General features: G+C 35.4%; 3 protein-coding genes across 3 annotated transcripts; 2 read left to right on the top strand and 1 right to left on the bottom strand.

The window, feature by feature from the left end:
- Positions 1 to 1,347: 1,347 nt before the first annotated feature.
- On the top strand, positions 1,348 to 2,282 carry LOC109156370 (probable histone H2A.2). The gene is made up of 2 exons (XM_019304206.1): positions 1,348 to 1,657; positions 1,891 to 2,282. Exons 1-2 carry the CDS (start codon positions 1,445 to 1,447, stop codon positions 2,131 to 2,133), a joined length of 456 nt encoding a protein of 151 aa, XP_019159751.1. The 5' UTR covers positions 1,348 to 1,444; the 3' UTR covers positions 2,134 to 2,282.
- A 4,724-nt stretch (positions 2,283 to 7,006) lies between these two features.
- LOC109156369 (protein FATTY ACID EXPORT 2, chloroplastic-like) lies at positions 7,007 to 11,728 on the bottom strand. The gene is made up of 2 exons (XM_019304205.1): positions 11,625 to 11,728; positions 7,007 to 7,945 (listed from the first exon to the last, which is right to left on the bottom strand). The coding sequence occupies exon 2, from the start codon at positions 7,910 to 7,912 to the stop codon at positions 7,172 to 7,174; it is 741 nt and encodes a 246-aa protein (XP_019159750.1). The 5' UTR covers positions 7,913 to 7,945; positions 11,625 to 11,728; the 3' UTR covers positions 7,007 to 7,171.
- Positions 11,729 to 14,309: 2,581 nt separating this feature from the next.
- LOC109156372 (NADH dehydrogenase [ubiquinone] 1 alpha subcomplex subunit 2) lies at positions 14,310 to 16,261 on the top strand. Its single transcript, XM_019304209.1, has 3 exons — positions 14,310 to 14,471; positions 14,551 to 14,657; positions 15,855 to 16,261. Exons 1-3 carry the CDS (start codon positions 14,386 to 14,388, stop codon positions 15,947 to 15,949), a joined length of 288 nt encoding a protein of 95 aa, XP_019159754.1. The 5' UTR covers positions 14,310 to 14,385; the 3' UTR covers positions 15,950 to 16,261.

Genomic DNA, 16,261 nt, shown 5'->3' with positions numbered 1-16,261 from the left:
TAATATTTTACATCATCAAATTAAAATGGTATTTCAAAAAAAAAAATTAAAATGGAACGAAAATTAGGTAAAAATATCACTGCATCTATATTCTAATTGACTGATTGATTGGAAATAAAAATGAATAATTAACTGAAAATGAATCTAATATTACTAATTGACTGAAAATATAAAAGGAAATGAATATTAATAATTGACTGCAAATAAAAAATGATCTATAATTGACTAAAAAAATGGTAAGATCATTGCATTTTAATTAAAAATGGAATGAAAATTAAAAATTGGAGAAAAATATTCGAATAATAATATTCTACATTATCAATAGTAAATGCATATTCTAAAAAATAGTAAAGGTAAATTAAAAATGTAACAGAAATATTTCAATAATAATATCTACATCATCAATTAAAAATGGAACGGAAGTTAGGTAAAAATATCATTGCATTTGATATTCTAATTGATTGAAAATAAAAAAAAAAAATTGGCTGAAAATGAATCTGATATTACGAATTGACTGAAAATATAAAAGGATAACTAATTGAGTGATATTCTACCATTATATATTTCACCCAAGTAACTCGTCCTGATGGAGAAGATGTTAGATTATGTTGTCACTATCAATGTCCTCTACAAAGAGGTTTCAATAATGTGTAAATATAATCGGTAATATTATTTTTTTTTAAATGAAAAAGTTGCTATATATCTAGACAAAAAAATATATCTTCCATACAAATGAATATGGATAGCAATTCATTTCTATAACTGAGTTGTTAGAGAACGAACACATTTACCTAATGTATGAAAATACTAAACAATGATAAAAAAGTCTTCAAAATTATAGGACCGCATCCGTACATCTTGACATTAGCTATTAATTTGAGCAATTATTTACACAAATTCAAGCAATGATAACATCAAAATATATAAACGATTCAAATCATATCTTTAAGTGCACTATATAATATTTGATGTTCTAATTTAAATAATTATATATCAATTCATATATTCTTAATATATTACAACATATTCATTCCGTGAATCGCCCAGGTGCAAATACTAGTTGAATAAAAAACGAAAACATACGTGTAATCTTTAGTCTGTTTTCAGAAAAGAAAAAGAAAATATCTGAAAACCCCGAAATGTTTAGGCGGGAGAATTTCGTGACCTTATCCGATTTCAGGCCTCACCCACCGCGAAATTCAAATTCAAGTTGGCTCGCTATTGGTCCAAAACGAAATGCCACGGATCTCCATCCTCGCGCTTTCCAGTCTTCGATTAACATCAAATCAACGGCCAAGATTCAGCCCCCCACTCCCAGTTGACACCGAGACCATTATAAAAGAGAGGCGACAACCGCCTGCTCTTCATCGTGCTCAATCCTCCGCATTAAGCGCTCCAATCTTTTTATACCCAAAGAGTTTAGCTTAATTTAGCTTATCATTCCATGGATGCTCCGGCGGCGAAGATAAAGAAGGGTGCCGGCGGCCGGAAAGGCGGCGGCCCGAAGAAGAAGCCGGTTACCCGCTCCGTCCGTGCCGGGCTTCAGTTCCCGGTGGGTAGGATCGGGCGTTACCTCAAGAAGGGCCGCTATGCCCAGCGTGTCGGCACCGGCGCTCCTGTTTACATGGCTGCCGTTCTCGAATACCTGGCTGCCGAGGTATGTAGTGATTTATGTGTGTCTGTTTGTTTTACACTACTGGAAATTGTGAAATTTTCGATCACTTGAAAGTAAAAAGTGGTCGAAAATAATTTTTTTAGATATCAAAAGTGATTGGAACAAGATTTTCGATTTGATTTAAGATAACTTTTAGGTAGTCTGAAATTTCATAATTACCAGTAGTGTCAGATTTATGTTTGTGATTTACGAGGTGGGGTTTTGGTTGGTTATAGGTTTTGGAGTTGGCTGGAAATGCAGCGAGGGACAACAAGAAGAACAGGATCATTCCCAGACATGTTCTTTTGGCTGTGAGGAACGATGAGGAGCTGGGGAAGTTGTTGGCTGGGGTGACCATTGCCCATGGTGGGGTGCTGCCCAACATAAACCCTGTGTTGTTGCCCAAGAAGAGTGGATCTGAGGCAACAAAGGAGCCAAAGGCAAAGGCTGCCAAGTCCCCCAAGAAGAAGGCTGCTTGATTTGATAGTGTAGATTAGTGGGGTTTTGTCCCTTGTTTCTGTATGTGACTTGGGGCCATTCTTTGCTTATAGAAGGTGTAATTGTTAGTTGTGTTGTAAACGTAATGTTTGGTTATCAATTAATGAAACTCTTTTTCATTTCTATTGTCTATGGACTCTGCTTTGTTGAATTATATTGTTGGGTTCAAATATCATAGCTATATATAAATTGATGGGTGTTTGTATTGGGCAAAAGATTCTGCTAGGTCTAGTTGGAATGTTCAGTTTGTGTGCATTAAATGGAATGTAGGTCATAGGGGTGTCAAATTGTGAATGTAGAGATTGGTGATGGGTTATTGCGTTTGAAGGGTTGAAAGGAAGTTGGTAATGGGGTTTGTCAAGAGATTTAAGAGAGTGAGGGAGATATTTTGTTAGGTTGTCTTTATTTTTGTAATTTTTTTTTTTTGTTAGTCTCAAAATATTGTCTATTTCTTAAAAATAATATCATTATATTTTTATTTTTACAAGATTAACCTTTAGATTTTAACCACAACTCCACACAATACTGTCCTCAAAAGTTGTGCTCAGTTTAGAGAAGAAGAATAAATGAATTTTTTTTTTTTTTTTTTTTTTTTGCAACATAAACTTTTCTTCTTTGTTCTCTTGATTGCCATTTCAAAATTTCTTCTTCAAAATCCCCATTCATCATCAGCATCATCTTTTTCTTCTTTTCTTCTTGTAATTAATGGGTTTCAAAAGTCGCCACCGACATATGCTCTTGTCAAAATTTTACTACTTGAATTGATGACCTTCGTTTCCGTTAGAGAAGTAGGTAAGTTGGAGAAGACAAGGGCATAAATGAGTGTTCACAAAAAAGAAATAAGGGCATAAATGGAAAGAGAATCCACTTTTATTGTTTGCCTTAAAATCCGTGCCAAAAACAAAGAAGGCATGCATTACAGGATTGAGGGAGTATATAAAAAGTACAAAAGGCTGCCACAACTATTGCTGTAGCAGCCTTTGCCAAGTTAGCAAACTTGTTGCAATAGCAAGTTTGCTAAGAGCATCCCTAACAAGGGATTTTGCATAGAAAAAAATGAGTATGTGGAGGAGAGATGAGAGAGGAGATAGAGGGTTGGGGTAGTCTGGTTAATTTGTGGGTTTTGGGGATTTGGGGGGGGGGGGGGGGGGGGGGGGGGGGGGGTTTGCAGGGATTTTGTCAGTTTTTTATTTTTCATTTTTTCACTCATTTCTCTTTTCTAATCATACCTCCAAAAACTCCTTAAAAAACTACACCAAGATTCTCACTATTGAGGATGCCCTTAGGGCATTTTCAATAATTGTGATTTTTTTCCCATTTTTTTGTGGATCTCAACATCCACCTCATCATCTACTATCTCACTCAATTACAAAAATTTTCTCCACATTAATTTTAGGTTTTTTTTTTTTTTTCAATTTTTTATTGACTCACCATTTTATCTTATATATTTTAATTATTTCTTTATGTATCATTCTAAAAATTATAATTATAAATTTAATAATAACATTATTAATAATTTTAAATTTAATAATAATATTATTGATAATTAAGAATTTTAATTTAATTAATAAATATAAATTTAACCGTTGTTTAAAAAAAAATAATAAAAAAAAGAACTGGCCATTGCAAATGCAATGGCCAGCATGATTTTAAAATGAAATTAAAAAAAAAAAGTCTTCAATTGAGAGTGTTGCCAGTTGGCGGCCACTCTCAATCGCCCTAGCGGGCGCGCTAGGCCGCAGGGTGAAACGCACTTGCGCGTCTCACCCTTGTTTTTTGTTTTTTTGTTTTTGTTTTTTTTGTAATTTTTTTTTTTAGATAGATCTGGGAGTGTTACAATAGAAAGAATTTTTCAAAAATTAACACCTCCATTTCTGAAAAAACAAAACATATGAGATTTTACTATTCTAAAATTTGAGCATGATCCCCCTAATGGGGTTGCTCTTAGTATTTTATTTTCATTGCGATTTTTGAAGAGTATTTGTATGTGTGATTAAGAAAGAAAATATGAGAGGGCGAGAAAAAAAAAAACAAAATTGATTTAAAAAAACAAAAAAAAAAAAAAAAGGAAAAGGATCACTATCAGCGCGCCTACTGTCTTGTTTTTCTCTCTCATATTATGGACCCCACAAATATGCATTTCTTGCAGGGAGAACAAAAGTGAAAAAACCAGCCCTCCACATCTGTTTGAACCCCAACATCAATTATTTCTTCTGCAATATCTCCACAATTATTTCTCTGGAAAAACTTTGTTTCTGGAGGAAGATTTTGACAAAAAACTGCATGCCACTTCTCTAAAAAAATCCAAAGTTGATTTTTTGTTCTAAAAAATGCAAGAAAAATGAACAGATATTGGTGCTCTAACCATGTCATCATATATATATAAAAAAAATTCAATGTGTCAGTTCATCTAGCAAGGGAAAGATTGGTTGGGATAAGCACAACCTTAGTAGTGGGCTATGGCTTATAGAGGTGTTGTGGTTTTGGTGGTGGGAGAGACATGGTTGGGTGATGGTAATTTTTATTTATTTTTTTAAAATCAAAACATACTTCATTTTTAGGTAATGTTAAAAGGTTGTTTTGTAGGTTTCTATATAGAGTTAAATCCAGCAATGGTCCTCTGAGTATAGTGATTTTTCACAATTTGTCCTCGTATTTTAATTTGGACAATTTTGACACTCACTATTGAAATCTTTTCAATGTTTGTCCTTCCGTTATAAACTTGTTAAGTGAACGTCAAATAGAAGGGTAAAACCGTCCTTTCACCTACTGAGTGTATAATTCCTTGTTGTTCCTCTCTGTAGATACGAAGTAAATCAAAACCCCAAACTTCTATACCCACATATATCAAAATCCCCAAATCTTCTCTAGATCAGCGGCGAGCGGAAGCGTGAGTTGGAGGAAAAGGGTGACACTTGGCACCGCATCGAGCGAAGCTTCGGAAAGTTCTTCAGGAGGTTCCGGCTGTCGGAGAATGCTAAGTTGGATCAAGTGAAGGCTAGCATGGACAACAACGTTCTGACTTTTGACCGTCATAGTTCCAAAGGAGGGGAGAAGAAGTAGCGTGATGTGAAATCCATCGACATTTCCGGCTAATTTTTGACGTTTGACTGTTTTTGCCTAATGTTTCGATGTTAATAAGGTAAAAAACGATGACGTTTGACTGGGAATGCTTTCTTCAATGGTGGTGTTTGAAGTTGAATCCGACTTCTTGTAAATGTTTGACTTTAGTGCTGGCAATATAATATAATCAACATTCTCAAATACTTGTTCAGTTGTTCAATTACCATATTACGTATAACATAGAAATTCCTAACCATAAAATCTGTTGTTGCAACTTCAAATCTGGAAGTTTCTCCTCAGAAAAGCCCATCCTTCTTATCATCCTTCATGAGTTCATTCCTGCCTTTTACTGCCTTCTTCGATCTGAGGAATCATAAATACGTGATGTTTAGTGGAGGTGATGATAAGTGTTCTTTTTGTTTATGAAGGTTTAGTGGAGGTGATGACAAGTGTTCTTTCCTATAAAGGACTTAAACTCTATTCAAACCAGTTTCAATATTCATATGACAAGGAATTACACTCAGCAAGTGAAATGATGGTTTTATCATTCTATCTGACATCCACTTAACAGGTTTATGACAGAAGGATCAATATTGAAAAGATTTTGATAGTCGAGTGTCAAAATTGTCCAAATTAAAAGATGAGGACCAATTGTGGAAAATCACTATACTCAGAGGACCATTGCTGAAATTAACTCTTTCTATAGATATCTAGGCTACTTTTGCAACAAAAAAAAAAATAATAATAATAAAAAATATCTAGGTTATATTATTTTTTATTAATGAGTGGTAGATGAATTAAAGATGACTCATGTTGATTTATAGCAACTAGAGTTTCTATATATATTTGGGTGAGTTGGATTTTATTTTAATAAACTGATTGATATACTATTTTTACTCATAAGTAGTAAATGATGCTGCATTAATAGAGAGTAACTAGAGTTTCTCTAGATACTAAATATCTTATTCGTGTGTGATGTCAAAAACAATTCCCTCCAATCAAACCCTCCGTAAATGGATTGACATCCCATCCACTCTTCGCAATATATGATGATGCAACAATGACGAGTTTTTTGCACTTTTAGTCCCACGACTATAGTGGCACTGCCAGAATTGATTCACGACTTTTGAACCTTGCAATTTTAGTCCACGACTATTAATTTTTTTGCAAAAATGGTCCTTCCGGCCACTTTTCCGTCAAAATTTCACCGGAAAAAAAAATTCTCCATTTTTAGCCGGGTTAAAATTTACATTTTACTTATCTCAAAAAATTAAAAGAAAAAAAATTGATATATGACTACATACAATATTACTGGGCTACATACTACTGCCCCAGGCGGCGGAGTTCCTAGAGCAGGCAGGGCTGTCAGTAAGCGGCGGAGCGGCCGTGGCGTTCCCCGGGCTAGTTGGGTTATCCGGCAGCAGCATTGGAGTGGTACATGTACTCCGCCGCCTGGGGCAGTAGTATGTAGCCCAGTAATATTGTATGTAGTCAAATATCAATTTTTTTCTTTTAATTTTTTGAGATAAGTAAAATGTCAATTTTAACCCGGATAAAAATAGAGATTTTTTTTCCTGTGAAATTTTGACGGAAAAATGGCCGGAAGGACCATTTTTGCAAAAAAATCAATAGTCGTGGACTAAAATTGCAAGATTCAAAAGTCATGAATCAATTCTGCCATTGCCACTATAATCGTGCGACTAAAAGTACAAAAAATTCCAACAATGACACCTATTGACCGGTGATAACTAGGGTTTATATAGATATTTGGGCCATTTGAGTCGGTTGAAATTTATTTTAATAGTCTATTATTGAGTTGATTTAATTAGGGATGCAGACAACAATTCAAAAACTTGTTCAAACAAGAAGGCAAAAGATGGAAATAGATGTTTGTCACACTCATGAACTCTACCTACCACAACTTCCTGACAGCATCCCACAACTTCTTCATCTATTCTAATGCACACTGCGCATGATTCCATGTAAATAACCACCGCTCATAACAAGAGACACAAAGGAGACAACACCAGCCGGGAAGACCTTTTTCGACTTCATAAAGCGCGAACCCATGACGCCCAAGAGCCCAGCGGAGAGGACTAAACCCACGGATGATGCGAAAACAGGGTTTGTTGGAAGTACGGTGTAGACATAATACAGAAGCGAGGCTGACACTCCACCCGCGATCAAGGACTTGTGGCTGCCGCTCTTCAAATAGCCCATGACTCCACCGGCTCCAACCAAGAAAGCGTAGCCCAGTGTCAACTTCTGGGACATGGAAAGAGCTGCCTTCCGTTTGCTATGATCCTCCTTGCCATCATCCGATCCCCCTTCATTACCACCGTTATTATTGTCATTATTTCCACCATCGCCTCCATTGCCATTTGCATCACTCGGGCCATTTCCATCACCGCCAGAGTCTGGTGCAATGGAGTACTCTCTCCCAGCTGAATCAGCTGCAAAGGTGGTTGGAATGCTAGAGTCAGAGACAACACCTGCAGTGATCCCCCACATGAATCTGTTCTGTCGAGAGGAAATATGTGGGGAATATGTAGGTGACCTAGTTAGAGCACGCAAGGATAAGGGCATTGTTGGGAATGGTTGATAGTGATCAAAGGAATGCTGCCTTCGGTTGCAAGCTTGGACCCGAGAATGAGGAAGCAGTATAGCGGACTGTGAAAGTGCCAAAAATTCTCCCATGGCTGTTTACTAAAGATTATATGTTGTGTAGACCTGCACATTACATAAAGAAATTAGCTTAGTTTCAGAAGTGCAGATAAGTTTGTCAGGACTAGGTACAACATTTGCAAGGAGGTATAAGAATGATGATGAAAACAGTTCACAGTTACAGGGAATGAAACACAAAACAAGCTGAGACAATTATCTCAGGGATGGAAGAGAATGCACAAATTAGTGATGCTTAGTTCACTGGTTCAGCATGGCTGCAGAAGATGATAGCCAAATTCATTGTGTAAATCATAATGCATAAAACAATAAAAGCCTTTATCACTTGCAACCATCAAATTTGTTTTATTTACAATAAAAAAAACATGCCAGCAAAAGAAGCAATTCATAGTATCTTTCAGAAAAAAAAAATAAAATAAAATAAAAAAGGGAAGATATTTGAAGGATAGTACTATTCAGTGTATTCAATTGGTTGGTCAAGAAGTTTGATCAATCGGGAGTATAATTGGCCAAGAGTTTGATTGACCGGAGCATGAGGAGGAGTTTGATGCATAGCTCTTCCTAAGGAATCATCTATCACTCTACCAATAAAGCGGGAATTACAGCTGCACTACCCGTTCTTATATAAACTATACCTGCCATTTACAACTGCTACAGGATAATCTATAAAAAGGGAAAAGATCTACAAATGTGTGAGAAAACGCTAGGTCCATCTTTTGCAATAGTCTCTCTCAATTGTATGCAGAAAAATAAAATCATTATAAATCACTAGCCAAAAGGGTTCAAGCGACCAAGTGCCATTAGTAAATCACATTAGAAAAATACAAGGGTGAATAGGAAAATGAGGGTACAAAACTATCATCAATAAACATCTTCATGCGTGTAAAAAACACCTTTCTACAAGTCTTTAATCACCCTCACTTAAGCAACAAGAGAAATCCAAATTAAAACTTGTGAGATACAAGATGGTTTCATCAATGATGTAATTTAAAAATGTTATCTCATATTTTCTCAAATATGATATTACGCCAGAAAAAGGCATTATTCAGGCTTTGTCGCTTTGATGAATGTTTCTTGTTCAACATCTATTTTGCAACCAACCACTCCCTCTTATATAATAATATACAAAGACCACTTCATGGAAGTTACATGGAAGTTATAAAATAACTTCCATTAGGATAAAGTTATTATTCCACTAACTGATTAGGAATGATGTTTGAATCAAATTTAAACACAGCCAAAATCCAAAAATCAAACGACCAGAAGACAACCCACACCGCAGCAAGATCATGCTGAAAATAGCCTGCTCAAGCAAGCAACATTCTTGTCACAGCAAGAACCTGATGTATCTCAATGACTGTTCTGCCACTCCTCACCACGGCGAGAACCAGGTCTTTCCTAGTATCTCATATGTTCTACTTGCAATTCTACTTCTTTTCACCTCTACTGGTTTCTTGACTCTACTAGTCATATTCGTGTCTCTATCGAATTTACTGAAACTCAACTGGTTACAACCAGTAGACTCCCAAATCAGTAAACCAACTGTAACTCCTCTGGTTACTACCAGTAGACTCTTCAACTAACATAAAAGTAGCTAACTTACTCACCTGACCAAGGATTTTAATATAACTAAACGTAAAATGATATTTTAACACCCAAAAATATCACTCAAGTTTACGTAGCATGCTAGATACCTCAAAGTCTCAAACATTCATTTATTATATAAATTCCTAAGTCCTAACAAATCACTCTCCTTTTCACATTACTTTCTTACTTTTTCATTATGCAAACCACCATATTTGGGAATCTGATACAAAAGTCATGTCCCCTTTACCTGTGTTTTATTTTATTTTATAAATAAATCCCTTTATCTGTTAAAAACAAAGCATCATCTTTTCTTGATGAGATGGCACAGTTGAGGCAGAAGTTCATGTTCTGCCGCTTGAGTGTTATCATGCGACAAAAGTTAAGTGCTCTATCTATCTTCTATTATATTTGCTATTGACTTCATACTCAATATGTGGCCATGGGTTATGGTTACACAACGTGAAGTCACAGGCATTGCAATTGGATTACATAGAGACATTTGTGTAAGCTTCGATGTTAAGATGATGGCATCTCAATATATATATATATATATATATATATAGAGAGAGAGAGAGAGAGAGAGAGAGAGAGAGAGAGAGAGAGAGAGAGAGAGATAATATATGGAGCCATGTGGATTGCAATGGGGTGATGGATGGACACGTTTGAGGCTCCCATGTTGAGATGATAACATCTGAATTCATAAAAAATAGGGAGAGAAAGGGTGAGAATGAAGGTATAAAGCCAGCAAGCACAACAAGAGTTGCAGCTACCTATAATTACTAGTTTACATGGAAGGTCATCACCTTGCTCAATGGCAGAGGTCTACACTGGCATCTGACGGTTGCCACAAGACAAAAATGAATGGTGAAGGAAGTTTGGAAACCAGCTCCATGCGAACCATCCACCATGTTGTGCAGAGGTATCATTGACACAACCATCGTTGCCCAGGAATGTAACAATAATAGGAAGAAAAAAATAAAAATAAAAATAAAAGAAGGCCAACCGAGCAACACATCATCCTTCATGCTTGTGTTTTCTAATTAAAGTGAAGGGCATGACAGAGTTTCCTAGTACAAGCGGTAAAGTAAGGAGACTACCTGCACATCAATTGGGTGATGGAGGAATTCCAGTGCAAGATTTCAAGCTGAGATGGTGACACACTATATTATTCATATCCAGAATATAATACTGTCACTACTGTGTGCCTTCTAAGAATTAGTATTAGTATATTAGTATATTATCCTAATTTTTTTACTAGAACAGAAAAAGCCAAAAAGGTGCCCTTTTCTGTTTGTCTTCTTTTGATCCATTGTTTCGAGAAAATCATGTAAAGTAATACTCTCAAAGACTTCTTTCATATTAATGGAAATGACAACAAAAAACATATATGTAAAAGTATATTCAACAAGGGGAAACACTATGAATTAATCTTGAAGCAAGCCATTATGTATAAGAAGTTTTGAAGTCATCAAGAAGAAACTGTAAATCCAGAGAACCACTGAACCAGACACCTAAAGATACTGAGCAAGACAGATTGATTGATGCATGACTAAATGGCAAAATCATAATTTTTACTCATTCAATATATGTATGTTCGTGTGAGGAAACCCTAACCCACCAATTACAAATGCAAATGCAATGTAACAAGCAACTGAAATAAGCACATAAATCAAACACATTACACGCATGCTTTCTTGGCACCAGTTTCCAAAAAATAGGTCACATATCCAAATAATTTCCGACTTTAGGTTCTGGAATCATTCACTGTACTTGCTAATCAATTCATATGCATCAATATCAGCCATCGCCTTATATATTAAATGAAAACCAAATATTTATGAGTGGTACAATGAAGAGGAAATCTGCAAATGTGTAAATATCAGAATCAAACTAATTGGGGGAGATTTTTTCCAGTTTTCTTTCTTCTTTTTAACCAGACCAAGAGGCATTTTTTAAATTAGAAAAAAAAAAAAAAAAAAAAAACCTAGAAAATTCCCAACTCATCTTGTAAAATAACAATCCAGAATCTAGAATTTAATAGTGCCAGGTTATGAACAGATAACGCAAGAAAGGAGAAGAGTAATCGTTGGAATCATATTATAGGAGTAATACGAAAAGAGAAAAAGGGCAAACTACCTACCTGTGCTGGTGTAGTGATGTTTGAGCTCCAGAGCGAAGTGAGAACAGCGTCTGTGTCAAACTCAAAAGGGATACCACACCGTAAATTACTACTTAGTCCCTTTGACTTCCTGCGTCACTGCTAACTGCTAAGCTCCTTTTTATTTATTAAAAAAAAAAACATAAGGTGAAATTAGCAACTGAATGTGAAAATGAATTAAGGTACTGAACAAAAAAAAGAGGTGTAATTAGGTCATTGAATCCTCCAAATGTATGCAATTTCACCGGATAACATATTACTTGCTTACGTGACAGTTGAGTTAGCATTTTTAATAATTTTTAATAAATTTTAATAATAAATTTAAAAAAATGAAAAAAATTAAATAAAAATAAAATGACGGGGCCACCCGTCGTTTTTTTTTTTTTTTTTTTTTAATTTTTTTAATTTATTAAAAATTATTAAAAATGTCAACTCAGCTGCCACGTAAGCAAGTAATCTGTTAAAATTGATGGTAATATGCTACTCCGTATTAGGTAAAATTGCATACATTTGGACTGTTTAGTGGCTTAATTGCATTTTTTTTTTTCATTCAGTGGCCTAATTACATTTTCATGTTACGTTCAGTGGCTAATTTAAACCTTATTCCTACAAAAAAAAAAAAAAAAAAAAACTAGGAGTTATTGTCATATTGGATCCTCCCAATATATTGATTTTGTCATGTTTAGTCAAACTTTCAAATTGATTATATGTTCGACTTTTCAATTACCATCTACAACAATGGCCTTCTCAAGAGTGAGAAAGCTAGGTCGCCTTCTCCAGTGAAAATTGTCGGAGAAGACTATCAAAATGGTTGCCTTCTTTGACATATGAACTTTTGATTACTTCTCCGTATTTTTCTTTAAATTTTGGAAAAATTGATTGAAAATTTGCCGGAGTTAATCGGAATGTCATTGAAGTGGGTTAAAAGATCGCTGGAAGTTTAGTGACCTGCAATAGTAGGTCATTAACTAGCAATCGTTATATCGTGCACTAGGGCGCACAATGCATTGTGCGCCTCGCCCTACCCAAAACGACGTCGTTTTGGTGCATTGTCAAAAAAAAAAAAAACAAAAAAAAAATTCTTCTGTTTTGAATACACATAAACTAATAATAGAATACACAGAAACTCATAACTGAATACACATAACCTAACATGATATATAATACACAGAAAAACTCTTAACTGAATACACAAAAATTCTTAATTGAATACACATAAACTCTTAACTAAATACACAGAAACTCTTAACTGAATACACAGGAACTCTTAACTAAATACACAAAAACTCTTAACTGAATACACAGGAACTCTTAACTAAATACACAAAAACTCTTAACTGAATACACAGAAACTCATAACTAGGGGTTGAAATAGGTCAGGCCGATCCGAACTTTAGAAAATTAGGCCTGAGCCTGTTACGAAAATATAAAGCCGAGGCCTGGGCTTGGACCTGTATGTAGATTTTTTTTTAGACTCAAGCCTGAGCCTGCATTTAGCCTGGCCTGAAGCCTTTTTAAAAGCTTCAAAGTAGGTCCTAAATAAGCCTAAATTTTAAAGCCTTTTATTATATGTCTGTAAAAAATAATTATATTATTAAACTATAATCAACCAATCATCATATTATTAAATTACAATAAACCAATAATCATAAATAATAAAACGAGTTAATTTTCAAAATAGTCCTTCGACTATGATCTTTTTTTAATTTAGTAACTCGATTTTTTATTGCACCTAATGTGGTCTTCAACCATTGAAAATTAAGTTAAAATGATCCTTCGTTAATTTATCCGTGAAATAAACGTTAAAAATGAGGGTAAATGTGGACTCTCAGTTCCTTCGTTCACATGCTTCATCTCTGCAAAAACTTAGCGGGGAGGGAGGTTTCTCTCTTTTGCATCGCCAATTAAGGTCACTAAGTTGGAGACCAAAACCCATCGTCAAACCAACCTGTCTCACCCGGAGTTTAACACAGATATCAATGTTTGAGATAATACACAGAAACTTTTAACTGAATACAAATAATAGAGTTTAGAGTATCCTTATCAGTTGGAGATATTAGGGGAAGAATGTAAGAGTGAATAAGAAAGAGAATAATGTGGGAGGGGAGGGAAATAAAAATCAAAACTGATTTTATAAAAAAATATATATATAAAAAATAAGCATGTCATTTCTCTATTGGTTCTCTCTCATCCATCATTAATTCTTTTTCTTGGACAGAGTAATATCCCAACATTTGCAGATGCTCCCCACCCCTTCTCTCTCTTGATTCTCTCTCTGCCACCATGGCATTTTGACCTCAAAAGTAGTGAATTCTCCCCCATTTCTTCACTGATGTAGGTGCTCTTAGGCCATTTGGACAGGCGGAGTGACATCAGTAATTGAAATGCGCGCGTTTTGTGTCTGGACACACATTGTTATATGTGTTGTGGTGCACGATATAAATTGCCATTAACTAATTGTTGCGCTCCAATATATCAAAATAACATATTTATGGGTCTAATTATAACTTTGTAATTGTTAGAGACTTAATTGATTTTATAAGTAAAGTTCGAGAGCTTATTTAACACACTTTTCCATTTATCTTTCATTGCCTGATTTGTTGGTTTATGGGCTCGATCCGAGCCCAACAGTCTATTTGAGCCCATCACTACATGCTACAGTCAAGCCTTCCCATTCATCGTCTTTAGCTCACACGGGACGCCAACCGAATTTCCGAAGAGCTACGCAGTGGAAAGCGAAGAGATGGCGTGGACAGGACAGCTCTCGAGAAATCTCAAGGAGATTCGGATCTTATTCTCGCCTAATTCACCTTCCAGCGCTCCTTTGAGGTATCAATAATGTCTTCGTCTGGTTCCCCTTTCTGTTTTTGACGGTGTAAATTGTATACTTATTTGTCTTTGAATATAGGGCTTTTATTGAGAATAACTACAAACAAATCAAGACCCATAATCCTAAATTGCCCATCCTTATCCGGGAGGCCAGCTCCATTGAGCCTCAGATTTGGGCCAGATTCGGTAAATTTCTCGATTTCTAGTTTGTATTTCGTGATAATTGGACTTCAGATGTTGCTAATTCAACCTGGCTATTGATTTACCTATTCAAAATTTCCTGCTTTGTTCAATTTTTGTGTACTCAATGTGTTCTTTCTGATTGAGATTGGTTGTTCAAGGCTTTAAACAATCTGGTATTTTGGTTGGGTAGTTAATGTGATAATTGGGGATGGTAAAGACCCCATTTTCATACTCTGGAGTTTGGACTTGTGCTGATTAAGGGTAAGCTATTGATGGCTTTACCTCTAATTTAGGCAGAAATCAATAGGTAATGAGAAAGGAAATTTGGCTTGTTGAGCGAAACAAGCCAAATTATTAAAAGAAAAAAACTCCGTTGACTTAGTCGAGTTGGGCGCTAGTTGGCTGGCTGACTAAAAGACGCCTAAGCCTGAAATCCCCGGGCAACCTAGGTCGATTTTTACAACAGTGTAAGTGTGGGTGTGATTAAAAGAGAATTGTTGAAATTTTGCAATTCTATAGGCAATAGTTATGCTGTGCAACCGTGTGCACCATGCATGGTGCACATGGTTGCAAAACGACGCCGTTTTGACTAAAAACGCGCGTCCCATTTAAAAAAAACGGTTCCCCTTAACAGCATTATTGTGGATATATAGTTATGAATTTGTGGATATATAGTTATGAATTTATGGATATTTAGTTCATTCATTCTGGATTTAGTGTTATTCATTCATTGTGGATATATAGTTATGGGTTTGTGGATATATAGTTATGAATTTGTGGATATATAATTCAAATTATGCACAAAAAAATGCTATTGCCGGGAATCGAACCTGGATTTTTTTTTTTAAGTGGGACGCGCATTTTTAGTCAAAACGACGTCGTTTTTGCATCCGTGTATGGTGCACACGGTTGCACAGCATAATTTGTGTTCTATAGGATATGCCTGTTTAATGGGTTTAGAAGGCTGGGCATATTATTTAGACCTCAGGGTTTTCCTCAGAATATAAAAAAAGCAGTTTCTTTCCAGGTTCTGGTTTGTTTCGATATGTTAAACTGTTTTAGGGGTTTTCAAGACATTTGTGCCCCAGTTTAAGCGCCTTTTATGTTTAGCTTTCCTCATTGCTTAGTAAATATAAGAAGAATGCGATAAGTTTCTCTTCTGATGCTCCAACTAATAGAATCTTTTCATTTGTAAATTAGATATGGGAGTTGAAAGGGGCTTCCAATTAGAAGGCTTCTCAGAGCAACAGATTTCGAAAGCACTGGAAGACTTGGTGAAGGCTGGAGCATCCTGAAACTTGATTCCGTTGGACTGTTAAATGGTCTACCTTTTAATTCAGCGCTCGTATTGATGTCATAATGCTTGGCATTATACACTCAAATAATTATACGACCATCATCTATTGCTTGTTTTGTAGTCTTAAGAATATGCAGCTTTTGATGTGTCTTTAGATACAAGTGCAAGGAGAGAAGTGTTTGAAGCTCTGATCTCACAATCTGCCTTCATTAATAACCTTTGGACATTATTTTGTTTGAACTCATCTATCAAGTACCCAATTATTGTTTCTGACAACTCTACTAGTGTTGAAGTTTAAGATTGTTCCTTT

The sequence above is a fragment of the Ipomoea nil genome, unplaced genomic scaffold, assembly GCF_001879475.1.
Source record: "Ipomoea nil cultivar Tokyo-kokei standard unplaced genomic scaffold, Asagao_1.1 scaffold2705, whole genome shotgun sequence".
Taxonomy (NCBI): Eukaryota; Viridiplantae; Streptophyta; class Magnoliopsida; order Solanales; family Convolvulaceae; genus Ipomoea; species Ipomoea nil.
The sequence above is the reverse complement of the archived record's forward strand: the minus strand, read 5'-3'. Positions and strand labels throughout refer to the sequence as shown.